This window comes from Lepisosteus platostomus, chromosome 15 (assembly GCF_059453375.1).
Source record: "Lepisosteus platostomus isolate fLepPlt1 chromosome 15, fLepPlt1.hap1, whole genome shotgun sequence".
In the NCBI taxonomy this organism is placed as follows: domain Eukaryota; kingdom Metazoa; phylum Chordata; class Actinopteri; order Semionotiformes; family Lepisosteidae; genus Lepisosteus; species Lepisosteus platostomus.
Window position 1 is genome coordinate 21,056,600 of NC_142625.1, and position 13,500 is coordinate 21,070,099.

A 13,500-nucleotide genomic window follows, 5' to 3' on the forward strand; every position below is an offset into this window, starting at 1 on the left:
GAGTATGAAACTTCAATCAAGTTGTCATACATAAGGATGTCTGCTGAGCATAATAATATAATTATCCTTAATATTAACATTACCAACAACAACAACAACAACAACAACAATAATAATAATAATAATAATAATAATAATAATAATAATAATAATAATAATAATAATAATAATATCTTTCAGCAGTAGCTGAAAAACATTATAGTGAATGGAGTAAAGCTCATTTCTCTTTTTAATTCCAATGGAGCTGCTGTTCAATTAGTAAAACATTGCGTATGGGTACATTCAATATACTGTATAAGATTAAAAGAGCTTTGGGTTTCTTTGGTGAGCTATAACTAGAATGAATATACTGTATGCAATTTCAGTGTTCACCGAGACGTTTAGAGACAAAGCAGAGCTTGAAGGTTTTAGTTCGCAGTATTATTTTGCATATTTTGCGTGTTTTCAGCATTACACCCGTGTTTTAAATAAGTTTACATAAAGAAAATCTAGTCACGATCATAAAGTGCAATAGTTCACCATTACTACACTGAAAACACTATTGCTTAATTGTCCTTAATAATAACAATAATGATTTATGTTGTTACAGTTTCTTTTTAACAGTTACAGATTCTGTGCACTTCTAATATAAAACCTAACCTGCAAAGCTTTCGAGCAATATGATATCAGTCTGGTATTTACAGATCGGAATGAGAAACTACTCAGCATTCGGAATATACTGCATACGGGCAACCAAATTTCATCTCGGCAAATTCACTTATGATTAATTCACACACATTCATATATTTCCGATCAAGAGTAATTTTTAAAATCCTGTCCTGTCCTCAAGTGTTCAGGTGAACAGAGTCTTATATTGTGAGCACATGTGGCGTTTTTTTTTTAATGAATATGCTGTATATTACTAGAGAGGGAAAACCTAAAACAAATGTAAGTTTGTTACCGCCTAAATCACTTCGCAACGAAAGAGAAGCAATAACTAGATTCCTGTGAAGGCGTGTCGATCGCTTGAGAAATTAATCATCTGGGTTCGACCAATGAGAACGAATGAATATTGTACAGGTGGAGCACTTCGAGTGTATAAAAAGCGATCTTGGGAGAGGAAATATAACAGAAAAACAAGAAATCGAATACATTTCACTTGTTTATTCCTTTGAAAGCACAACTTTTACACTCCTTTAGAAGAGCAAACATGAACTCGGCTTCTGGACAAGAAAATTATCAGCTCTACAAGGTACGCGAGTAATTGTTTATAGATTTACTGCACTTACTGTTGTAGCATAGAATATGATCGATTGCGCGCATTTCGCCTTCTTCTTAAGTTCGTAGTTCTATGCAAATATATTTTTCTTGAGAGTTCTGCAATAAATCAGAACTATTTTTTTCTCTGCGCAAGATTATTATAAATACTTCTTGCATTAATTTCATGCTGTAATTTGAGGTGACTGCGTGATTATTATGAAACATTCAGATGGGCTGTTTTAGTACACTTTATTTTATTATGGGACGTATTGTAACGCATACGTCACCGCCCTTCCCTGTGAATAGCAGGGACCGCAGCTGTTGGACTGACGGGAGATTAGATGGCTAATACAGAACTGTCAGGTTCATTTCTAATTATGTAATATACAGTATCAGAACTGTAATGTGTTTTTTTCTTTTTAATTTCTGCGCACATTTTTTACTGCCTCTAGTACTAATTTCATGCTCTTTTCTGGTAATTAGGGGATAAGGTTGCGGAACAGCTGAAGGAAATTACACTGTATATTTTTTATCGAGAAACGTCCTTGTCTGGTCTAATTGAATTTAATTGTCTTATAATGAAATAGATGGAATAATTACAATGCACTTCATAATAAGTCTAAAAACAGAACTAGTTTTTCAGTCTAGGTTTCGCCTGTCATTGGTTTATTTTTCAACCAGGCTACAGTAAACCAAGTATTTATTATTTATTAGCGTTCATGGATGGGAACAAAATGGGTTCTCTCAGTGCTTTGGAATCTTATGTGACGAAAAATGAAAAGTTCACCACTCATCACAATAATGTTACAAAATTGTGTGACAGAAAAATAGAGATTACAAAGTAAAATTAAAATACAGAGTTTTCGGTAAAATGCTTCACGACAAAATGACACAATCTGTGTAGTGTAGCAAAACTGTTAAATTTGATTTTAGACTGAAAACAGTGCTAAATTAAGTCCAAATTACTTTCTGGTGTATATCGTCATGAAAACACTTGATTTACAAAATTCAAGAATTTAGATACATCTTTATTTGGAAATAATTTTTGATATTGATTAATATATGATTAATATGGACCCTAAAAATAGTTACATTAAACTAGCACAGATTTTGTTCAGAATCAGTGGGGTTAATTGTAGCCTGCAGTGCCTGTAGTGTTTATTCCATGCGAGTTCCCGCCTTCCAGGTCTTCAACGACCCCATCCACGGTCAAATTGAGATGCACCCCTTGCTGGTGAAAATCATCGACACCCCCCAGTTTCAGAGGCTGCGCTTCATCAAGCAGCTGGGCCCCTGCAGCTTCGTCTATTCTGGGGCTACACACACCCGATTTGAGCACTCCATCGGGTAAGCAGCTTCATTTCTCTGCACTGTGACATCACACCTCTGCATGCAAAGAGTTATTAAAGAAATGATATAAATTGGACCTTTTAAAAAGCTTGGAAACTCCATGTGCAGAGATAGTGTTTTTTTTAGCCAATGGGAGTTCTGCTTTCTGTTTTTTTTTTTCAGTCCATTCTCCTGATTCTCCCCTGCTAGACAGTGGCCTTAACTCCTGATTCACTTAAGAAAGATTGTCTCTTGTTTTCTGTTTTTATAAAAACATTAGAACAGGGATTCAGAGGAGGCCATATTGCCCATCTGTTTGGCACATTAGTAATTGATTCAAAAATTTTATTCAGACATTTCTTGAAAGAGTCCAGATTGTTGTTAATTTATATTAGCTGAATATAAATGCAAACAGTAATATTAATCAACAGCAATATTAATAATAATAGTTGCTGGAATTTAAACAGAGCTTTTCATCTTGGAGCATTCCAAAACTCTCCAATTAGGAGGACTGATATCATCCACTTTTGAACTGCAGCACTGTACCCACATGAGTGAACTGTGGCAGCTAAGCCACCACATCTTGAATTGTTTGACATTCATTGTATACTGACTTTATAAACTCCTAATAGAAGCCTATAGGAAGGGACATTTCTATTGAAAGCTGTAGGTCCTCCATTAGCTGGGTTTGTATGGAATTTACAAACGATGTAAAATAAATATCAGTTTTCACACTACGCAATCACCAAATAGGATGATCATGTGCAGTAAAGCAAAAAATGTATAAATTGCAGTTGATCAACTCAAGATCTTATTTACAATCAATATGACATATGAATAACAATCCTAAGAAAACTGTTCAAAAAGCAGTCTTTACTTAACACCCCAACCCTTCCAAAAACAGATACTTCCAGATTTTTCAGTCTTGCAGTTTGGCCACAATACACAGCTCTGTTTAATCATATCTGTCTTATTTTTTACTTAAACTTTTTCCTACAAGAGCAGCTTCGTATCTATATGTATAAAAACACAGCTAGAAAAATAAAGTTTGCAATGAATTTCTATGAATGATGGACACAGATCTACTATTCTTATAACATGTACCGGAAATGATAGTGGACCCCTTTACATGACAAGACCTGAAATATTACAATCATCATCAACAGATGGAAAGTTCTTTATGTGGAACATTATCAGAGGAAATGTACAGGAAAGACACATGCTGTTGACGATGATCACACAGCTGCTGATTATTTCCACATTTCCATAGGGTGAGTTACCTGGCTGGAAGACTGGTCGAGGTGCTACAAGACAGACAGTCTGAGCTGAACATCACCAAGAAGGACAAGCTGTGTGTGCAGATTGCAGGGCTGTGTCATGACCTAGGTGAACCAAATCACTGCTGCTTCATTCACAAAGTTCTATCACTTAGGCTTTTTGACAACTATTGTTTCTTTTGACAGATGTTGAATATTTGTTTTCTGCAAATTCCATGCAACATAGATTTTGAATATACTGTGTTTTCACCTTCTCAGGACATGGCCCTTTTTCTCACATGTTTGATGCGAAATTCCTCCTCAGAATCGGAAAGTCCAAAAATGAAATAAGGGTATGTGAAGAGTCTGTGACTGAAGAGAATGTTAATTGAAAATCAGAGAAAGATAGGGCCAATATTAAACTCCAGAATGTGGCTGAACATCACTTAAAATGTATAAACCAAACGTATCTCACCTTCTTCACTAGGATAGCACTGTGGATATTAGAAGTTGGAAATGTGTGGATTTGAAAGACAGTGGATTCTAGATTCAGCATCTGGATACCACTGATGCCACAAAATCTGTTTAACGCTGATTTTGGACTACCTGAAGTTAATTTAACCTTTAAATTGGATCAATTTAGTCTTTTCACTAAATATATTTAAATATAAAATTTTAAATTTTAAAGGGACATCTAAAACACCTTGAATTTAGTTGTCCATCAATTAATTTGTCTTCTGAGTTTATGAAGTCATGTAGCATAATCTTGCAACTAAAATCTGAGTTCTGTTTCTTGCTGTTAACTACGCTATACTTTTATTGCCTGTGTATTCCAGCATGAGAAAACTTCTGTCAAGATGTTTGAGCACATGTTAAATAATAATCCTGACTTGAAGAAAGCAATGGAAGACTATGGACTGGATGAACAGGACCTTGCCTTCATTAAGAATCAGATAGATCATCACAGCCATAATGGGGAATGTGTGAGTAACTGAATAACCATGTTGATCACTTTGCTTTGTTAGTTTCCAAGCTAATTATGAATGATTGAGGCAGAAATCACCAAACCTACTAGAAGGCCAGTGTGTCTCCAGATTTCCTAGATGTATTTAAAACAGCAGCACCAGAGGAGCTCAGATAAAAGTTAAACTGGTCAAGTTAAACCAATGATGAGCTGATTTCTGTTGTCAAGAACCTAGTTTGACCTGAAAACCTGAGTAGAATTGGTGACCCCTGGGTTAAGAATTCCTCTGTTATTCCACTCTCTCCTCTCTGTCAGCTCTCTCTCCGGATCAGGGGTTGGTCTGGTCCACAGCACGTGTGCCAGTTAGTCACAAACACCTTTTCAGAGTCTCTCAAACTCTATATATTTGTGCATGAGTGAACTGGTTGTTTGTTCTACTTCACTTCACATATGTGATTAAAAATCTGAAACGATACTGACAGCAAAAAGGAACCCTATTCAGTAGCTGTAGGTTTCAGAATTCACAAAACCATGCTACAGAATTAATGTAGCACTTTTGTTTTTGATTACAAACTAATGAGTGCTGAATAGATACCAAAGAGAAAGAGTGTTTGTTGTCCTACAAGCTAAATGCACAGCTGTCATGTAAATGGACACTTCCCAGTTATAAATGCATGGATTGCTGTGCACTAGAAATGCAGTACCTTAGAAGACAGGTGATATGGCTGTGGTATATGAAAGTGACTTCAGATTAATGCTTCATATTCTTTATAAAACTTTTTTATATAGGCACAAATAAAAATTGAGCACAAAGACATGCTCTACATGTGATGCGATTTAACATTTAGTGAGGTTTTCTTCAACCCAAGTACATTAAAGTGCATAAACAACTTACCACAAAGGTGATTCTAAACTAATAGTCCATAAAAATGTTTTGCTTTTCACCAGATCTACAGGGCTTTTTATATTGACATTTGTATGATTGCATAATTTAGATCACTGTGATAAGCAGGTGAATTATAATACTACATATAAATGTGCCTTTCCATTATCAAGTAAGCTTAGAGAGTTTACTAATAAAAGCATGTTTTCCTTAAGTACATATAGTTTACGTGTATTCATTTCAGATTTTAAAGATTATGATTATAAAGTATTATAAAGTTTGCATCATTACCTTCAGTATTTCCTCCTACAAAATAGAAGTCAGTCTGTTAAGTGAAATTTTGAAAGTCACGTTTCTGTATTCGGTACCTTGGCAAATAAGCTTTTCCGTCTTTAACAGGCAAGTGGTGCTTGGAGTTGTTATACTGTATAGCTGCTCAGGAAAGTGCTGCAATAGCCAAACTGCATATCGGGAAGTGTCCTATATTTTCTGCAAAGTTGTTCTAATTATCAAATTGCATCAGCAGTGTGTGTCAATTCAGGGGGAAAGCATTTAATTCCTCTGAAAATAACTTTTGTCTAGAAGGAGTAAATTGAAAAAAATGAGCTACTAATTTATGATATACTAATGCATAATGTACATTATAAATGACTGTCGTTTTCCTATATTAGGGTCGAAAGGACAAGAAATTCCTGTATGAGATTGTGGCCAACAAGAGAAATGGCATTGATGTGGACAAGTGGGATTATCTTGCCAGGTGAGTTTTCATACCTGCAACAGTCTGCTGTATGAATGGGAACTATATTCATTTGTTGAGTAGGTTAAGTTACTTTCTGTCTTTTGGCCTCTTACGTTTCTGATATCCTCTGGGTATTTGTTCCTGCCTTTGGATATGGAAAGTAAAAATAAGATGGATAAAATGATGAGAGAAAAATCATTTTTAAATTTTGTAATATTTTGTGAGAATGTTTTAGCTATAACTCTTGTATGAGATAAAGTACTTAAACATCAACAAAAACAATTAAAAACCAAAATATGTTGAGTGTATACTTACTAATTTTAAATTAATTTAGGTGCACTCTTCATCCCTTTCAGGAAAATCCATGTGAAATCAATGTAAATTGTCACGAACCTAATATTGCATTAAATAAATTAATTTTATGTTTGCAATGTTATGCCTTATCAGACAGATAGTTGGTAACCCACTTTTTGTCTGTGTTTACTATGTAAGTGAATAGCTTAAAGCTAGTTCTATCTTTACTTAAATGGATATCACACAGAATGTATAATGTACCTATGGTAAACGTGACAAATCTGAACCAAAATAATTCCACATCCTTTCTTGTGGCTTGGTAGTAGATCATACAAAGTTTGCAACTTATTGAAAATTAGTATTGAAATCACCTTAATGAGAACATTGTTGTGGTATCCTTCGGCAAGATACTACAATCAAATTGCTTCAACAGAGTGTCCTGAAGTGTGCATTGGCATACACATGTTACTTTGGGAAAATGCATCACGGAAATAATTAAATAATTAGTCTAGTCCCCCATTGCTGAAAACCTGTTTCAGAGTCAAGCCTGATGACATTTGGATAATCTCTAATGAAACAGTTCACTGCGCATCCAATAGAGTCTTGGAACCTTCACAGAAAACCGCATAAGAACTCGAATGGCAAATTCCAATATTGTCTTATCCCCATTTTCTCTCAATCAGAAGATGTTCCTAGGAATATGTGATAAGATGTCAAGGTATAAATTCCACAATTATTTACTAAGAGAGAGAATTTCTGGACAATCCAAAAAGACAAGGCAAATTAAAGTCTAAATTAATGTAATACTTTACAATCATCTTATTGTCACCCTTGGGTGATGTATTTGTTTTACACTATTTCTTTTCTTCACACTGTAAGGGATTCCTATTACCTTGGGATGCAAAACAGCTTTAACCATGAGCGTTTACTGAAGTTCGTCCGTGTCTGCGAAGTTGAGGGAGAGAGACAAATCTGCACAAGAGACAAGGTATTCTATATGCTATTTTCATGCTATATGCATGATTTAAAATAGTTCTGCTTTAACATATTTCTCTTATTACAAGTTTAATGTCAAAGGATTAGAAATATGGTGGTAAATATTAGTGGTCTAATCATTGTCTCCGTCTTAGGACAATGGCTGCCAAGATCAATTTTTGCATGTTCTGTACCTTCCAGGAAAATTTCAATTTGTATGACATGTTCAACATCCGGTTCAGCCTTCACAAGAGAGCTCTACAGCACAGGGTTGTCAATATCATTGAGCATATGTAAGTATAGACACGGTGGAGGTCTGTACAAACTAAGTTGGGTAATGGAGCTATTGCCATGTATGGTGAACATTAAGATCATCAGAAAGATCACAGAAGCGGCCATTTGGTCTACTTTTCCCATTTGGTTGCAGGTCTCTGTAGTCTCATAACCAATATTGTTTGTACCTGAGCAAAGCCCCATGTGTGATTCCCCCCATCTATGGACAGTCTAATCACACTAATCTGCATATTGCTGGGAGGTACTGTAGGAGGGACCTGCAGTTCCAACCAAACATACTGTAGGAACAACATCCAAACTCCACACATCTTGAGAGACTCTAAACCTTAAACAGCAGTAACAAAATGATTTAATTTTTCAGGATAACAGAGGCCTTCGTGAAAGCTGCTGAACACATTACACTTCAAAGCTCCAACGGACTGTACAATCTCTCCACTGCAGTAGATGATATGGAGGCCTACACTCAGCTGACAGGTTGACTGTTTTCAGTGATGTTTGTTCTCATTGCCTCCAGGAATCTGTAGTAACATGCAGTGTGACTACAGTATATTTGAAAAGTAAAATGTAACTAATTTCAGTGGAATATTAGCTGAAAGGACTATTTCAGTCCAAAAGACATGCCTGACCCATCCTGGCTGGGAAAACAATGTGAAAATGAATTCTTCCCCCACTCTGGAAATACTCTGGACAATAAGTAGCTAAAAAATCAAAAGAATTCCAACCCATAAAGCTAACCCAAATGTAATTAGCTGTATTTTACTGATCAATCCTCATTCTCAGTTATGTTTTGGAAGTCTTAAGGTTGTATTCAGGAACATTAACCACTGTGCCTGCTTTATGATAAATGATTCCTTACACTTACATAGTGCTTGTATAGGCACTCCACTCAAAGAGCTTTACAGGTACTGAGGACTCCCCTGCACCACCACCAATGTGTAGCACCACCTGGATGATCAGATGGCAGCCACAGTGCACCAATACACTCACCACATATCAGTGGGGAGGAGAACAGAGTGATGAAGCCAATTCATAGATTGGTAAAGGCCAATTGGAAATTTGGCCATGGTGCCAGGGTGACACCCCTACTCTTTTCAAGAAATGCCCTGGGATTTTTAATCACCCTGGAGAGTAAGGGTCCTGGTCAGACTTTTATATCTTATCTGAAGGACAGCACCTTTTTACAGTATAGAGTCCTCATGGCTATACTGGGGCATTAGGGCCAGCACAGTTGACAGGGTGAGCACTCCCTACTGATTGCACTAACATCTCTTCCAGCAGCAACCTTAGCTTTCCCAGGAGGTCTTCCATCTAGGTACAGGCCAGGCTCACACCTGCTGAGCTTCAGTGGGCTGCCAGTGAGCTGCAGAGTGAAATTGCTACTGGCTAGATCACCTTGTATTTATTGACAGCTAGGGTAAATTTGAGTGCCTTAGCCTTGGGGGATATGACAAAGTTATGATATTCAAAGTGTCTTTGTTCTGTCTGTGTCTGTGCTTATCACAGTGTTAAATAAGTTTAAATCCTTCGCTCCGATGACTTGTTTTTTAAACATGACAGATTGATCAGTTTTCTTAAGTTGTAAAGATATTCATACTGATTTTTGTAATTTAATATTATTTTACTTCCTGTGTTACTTGTGTTACTTCCTATTTCCAATTTCTTCCAAGCACTGACTGAGTGCCCTGTCTCTGTCCCTAGACAACGTCTTCCATGAGATCCTGAACTCCACTTCAGAAGAGTTGAAGGAAGCCCGTGAAATCCTCCAGAGGGTGATGCGCCGTAAATTCTACAAGTTTGTAGGAGAAACACGTTCCAAACCTGACACACATGAAATACAGGTGAGGACTAAATGTAAATTGGTGAAAGAATTATTTTAAATGAATTTTTAAACAGATTTTTCCATTAATGATCCATGCATTTCTTCATTGCAATCGTTAAGTTCCTTGCTAGAAGTATCTGTTTTTTCAACAGAATGAACTGAAAATGTATATTTGTGCTTTACTTTTACAGGTTGCCTTCACAGAACAAGATGTGCATGGCCTCAATCTGGATCATGAAAAATATATTGTTCTGGTAGGTTAATTATACAGTACCTTAAAATTGTAGATGACCCATTTGTAAGTAACTTTTCACTCTCAAGAGAAAACACATTTTGTATATAAATATACACTTGAATGGGATGAGTGGCCACTCATGGGGTGGCATGGTTGCACAATGTAGCATTGCTGCCTTGCAGTGCTGGGGCCCAGGGTTCAGTTCCATCTGATACGGTGCTATCTGCATGGAGCTTTTATGTTCTCACTGTGCTTGTGTGGGTTTTCTCAGTGTGCTATTACCTCCAGGTTACTATAGTCCTTCCACAGTCCAAAAACATACTAGTAGCTTAACTAGTATGTTCAGCCAGCAGCCATATCACCCTGCAACTCACAACTGGCAACCCACTGAAGCTAAGCGGGTGTGAGCCTGGTCAGTACCTGGATGGGAGACCTCCTGGGAAAAACTAAGGTTGCTGCTGGAAGAGGTTTAAGTGGGGCCAGCAGGGGGCACTCACCCTGCGGTCCATGTGGGTTCTAATGCCCCAGTATAGTGATGGGGACACTATACTGTAAACAGGCGCCGTCCTTCGGATGAGATGTAAAACTGAGGCCCTGACTCTCTGTGGTCATTAAAAATCTCAGGGCGTTTCTCGAAAAGAGTAGGGGTGTAACCCCGGCGTCCTTGCCAAATTTCCCATTGGGGAGTCCCCATTACCTGTAAAGTGCTTTGAGTGGAGTGTTCAGAAAAGCGCTATAAAAGTGTAATTAATAAATAACTATTAATTGGCTTCTAAATTGACTAGGATAATTGGCCTGAGTTATGATTGTGTGCATGTCTGTGTGTCTGCGTCCCAGCCAAGGTGTACCCTGCCTTGCACCTGTTGATTGCCTGGATAGGCCTGCTTTCTAGTGACCCTGAATTGGAAGAAGCAGTTAGAACATCAATGAACATTGTACATCAATGTTCTAACAATCACTCATTCATAACATTCCTTAACTTACAGAGCAAAATGTCTGAATGCAGGATAAAAAACGGAAACACTATCTCCTGTAATTATTCTTATGATTTTGAAATTTATTGGTGGAAGGTTGTTTCCTGTCCTCCTTGGTCACATGTTCTACTATACCTGTGCAATATTGCTGACCACTTTATAATTCTGTAAAGCACTCTGTATGTGAAAGGATCCAAAGCAAATAAAATGATTGATTTGAAAAATAATTCTACAAAACTTTGTATTGAAATAAGTACATTCACAGTTATAAAATGGCACAGGCTGACAATTTGAGGGTTAAAGCAAACACTGAAATAATTTTCAGGGCAGCAACTCTGTTTGCAAACTCATACAAAGTCCTAAAGTTTTTTATTAAAAAAAACAGATACCATATTCTTTTGAATGTGTATAGTGGTGACTTGTGATAATTTATTTGCAAGCTGCTTTAGGGTGCAAAGGATATTACAGATATTTTTTTCTTATTTAGAAAACTAAAATGGACTATGGCATGGGCAACAACAACCCCATCGATCAAGCACACTTCTACTTCAAAAATAAACCTACCGAAGGCGTGAAAATTGATAAAAACCAGGTGGGCTGCTTTCAAGTCTTTTTTTCTTAGTAAAGTGAGGTGCAGTGATATTATTGGTGCTTTCATTCTAATATGCAATATGGGCTGTGTTTGTGTTCTGGAAAAAATATTCTGCTCATACAATGTTATGTAATTATTTTTCTATCTAAAGATTCTAAAGATCTAAAGATTCAAAAACTCAAATATGTTTCTCAGTTTGTTGTTTGTGCATTTTGGGATGCAGAAATGTATGCCATAGACCAGCCTCTCTTTTGCATAAGACTAACAGTTGTTCTTATTGTCACTTCAGGTGACAAACATCCTACCAAACAACTTTTCTGAGCAACTGGTTCAAGTTTACTACATGGGTGAAAATGATGACACCAAAAGCATTGAGAAGTGCTTTGTGAGATGGTGCTTTCAAAATAAACTCACCAAGCCTAAGGTATGCTCCCGACTGCTTTCTCCCCTTTTCTCTATTTTTTCTGAAGGAGTACTGCCCCTACAGGAAATTAGGGCCCAAGGTTTCAGTGTGAAAAGAGACAATATTATTGCTTGAACAATGTCATTATATATTTGTTACTGATATGCATCAAATAAGATCCATTACAGAATAATACCAGTTCTTATACATTATCACTTGTTAATTATGTTCACTCAATTGTAGTTCCTATGTCTCACACAAAAATGAAACAGTTAAGGTGCTATTAAAATCAATAGTACAACAGATATACAATACAGCCTTCCTCATTGATGCTTTGTGCTACAAAGACATGGAAACATAATAGAAAATGTAGCTTTCTTCCCTCTCGCTAATCTTTGACTAAAAATATGAATAAAGATTTGTACAGATGTGTGGATTTTGAAAAGAAAATGTATATGAGATGATTATATGAAAGTAGATACTGTATATGAGTGTTTTAGTGTGTGACCAGTACACCATATTTTGGTTTTGGATTTTTTAATTGCTCAACCTTTTTTTTCAGGATGCTGACATTAATTGCCCTGACCTGAAGGACAAGTGGGACCCATAACGAGATGGAAGAAGGAGGGATGGGTGTGTGAAAAGCTGCTGGCAGTTTCCCAGAACCACACTCCTCCTGTAGAGGGGAATCCCCACAGTGCTTTTAAGTAGATCTGAAATGATATATTTAGATTTCTGACTATCAAAAAGGAATTTTACTAGTTATAATTTATGAAATTTTACCTACCTTATATATATATATCTGTCTTGATAATAAGCTTAATCTTATTTTTGGTGGTGGCAAAATTAAAAAAAATATCTATACTCTTTTTAATTTTTTTAAGTCTAAAAGTAGTTAGAGTTTAAAAGGTGAGATATCCAAAACTGAATAGGGCTAAGATTCTGGGAATTGGTGGTTACAGTTTATGGGCCACCAAGGTATAAAATACAGGCATTCTATGACAATAGATACTTGTTTTGGATGAATTGATTTACATGTATTTTTGGTTATTATGATCTTAAGCTTCACATTAAAGAAACTTCAGTTGGACTTTTTTTTTTTTACTATTACTTTACAATTACTAGTTTTCACACTTTGTGTCAGTGCTTCACATTATGCTCAGTAATGCAGAGATGTGAGTAGAGAAGAGAGAGGAAGTCATATGCTTATCACTCAGTACAATGCAGAGAGAAATGAGTTAAGACTGAGAAGAATCTGTTTATTGCTGGAACCATAAGGGAAAGGGAACTTCTTGTTCAGTTAATGGGTTTAGTGGAGGTTGAACTGCAGTGTACAAATCAGTTTTCTTTTCCTTCTTCACTGGTCTGCTCTAACAGTTTTAACAACCGTGGTTACAAAGATATTAATGAATATGAAAGTTGGTTTATGGTTGTTTTTGTTTAAGGAAGACTTACTCTCATGCTTTAAAAGAGAATGTTTCAAATCATGTGGGAAGGAAGATGA

The 13,500-nt window shown here is 36.4% G+C and overlaps 1 protein-coding gene across 1 annotated transcript; it reads left to right on the top strand.

Moving 5' to 3' along the window:
• The first annotated feature begins 1,085 nt into the window (after positions 1 to 1,085).
• LOC148648210 (deoxynucleoside triphosphate triphosphohydrolase SAMHD1-like) lies at positions 1,086 to 13,091 on the top strand. The gene is made up of 14 exons (XM_088608344.1): positions 1,086 to 1,231; positions 2,426 to 2,586; positions 3,839 to 3,954; positions 4,104 to 4,177; positions 4,661 to 4,807; positions 6,343 to 6,428; positions 7,584 to 7,692; positions 7,881 to 7,972; positions 8,335 to 8,447; positions 9,672 to 9,811; positions 9,984 to 10,046; positions 11,489 to 11,593; positions 11,883 to 12,017; positions 12,559 to 13,091. The coding sequence occupies exons 1-14, from the start codon at positions 1,190 to 1,192 to the stop codon at positions 12,604 to 12,606; spliced, it is 1,431 nt and encodes a 476-aa protein (XP_088464470.1). The 5' UTR covers positions 1,086 to 1,189; the 3' UTR covers positions 12,607 to 13,091.
• Positions 13,092 to 13,500: the final 409 nt, after the last annotated feature.

Excerpts from the sequence above, each read along its gene's own strand:
- LOC148648210 (XM_088608344.1), top strand. The coding sequence starts at position 1,190 with ATGAACTCGGCTTCTGGACAAGAAAATTATCAGCTCTACAAG. Across the intron at positions 9,812-9,983 it reads CTGACACACATGAAATACAG|GTTGCCTTCACAGAACAAGA; the intron begins GTGAGGACTAAA and ends TTACTTTTACAG. Across the intron at positions 11,594-11,882 it reads TGAAAATTGATAAAAACCAG|GTGACAAACATCCTACCAAA; the intron begins GTGGGCTGCTTT and ends TTGTCACTTCAG.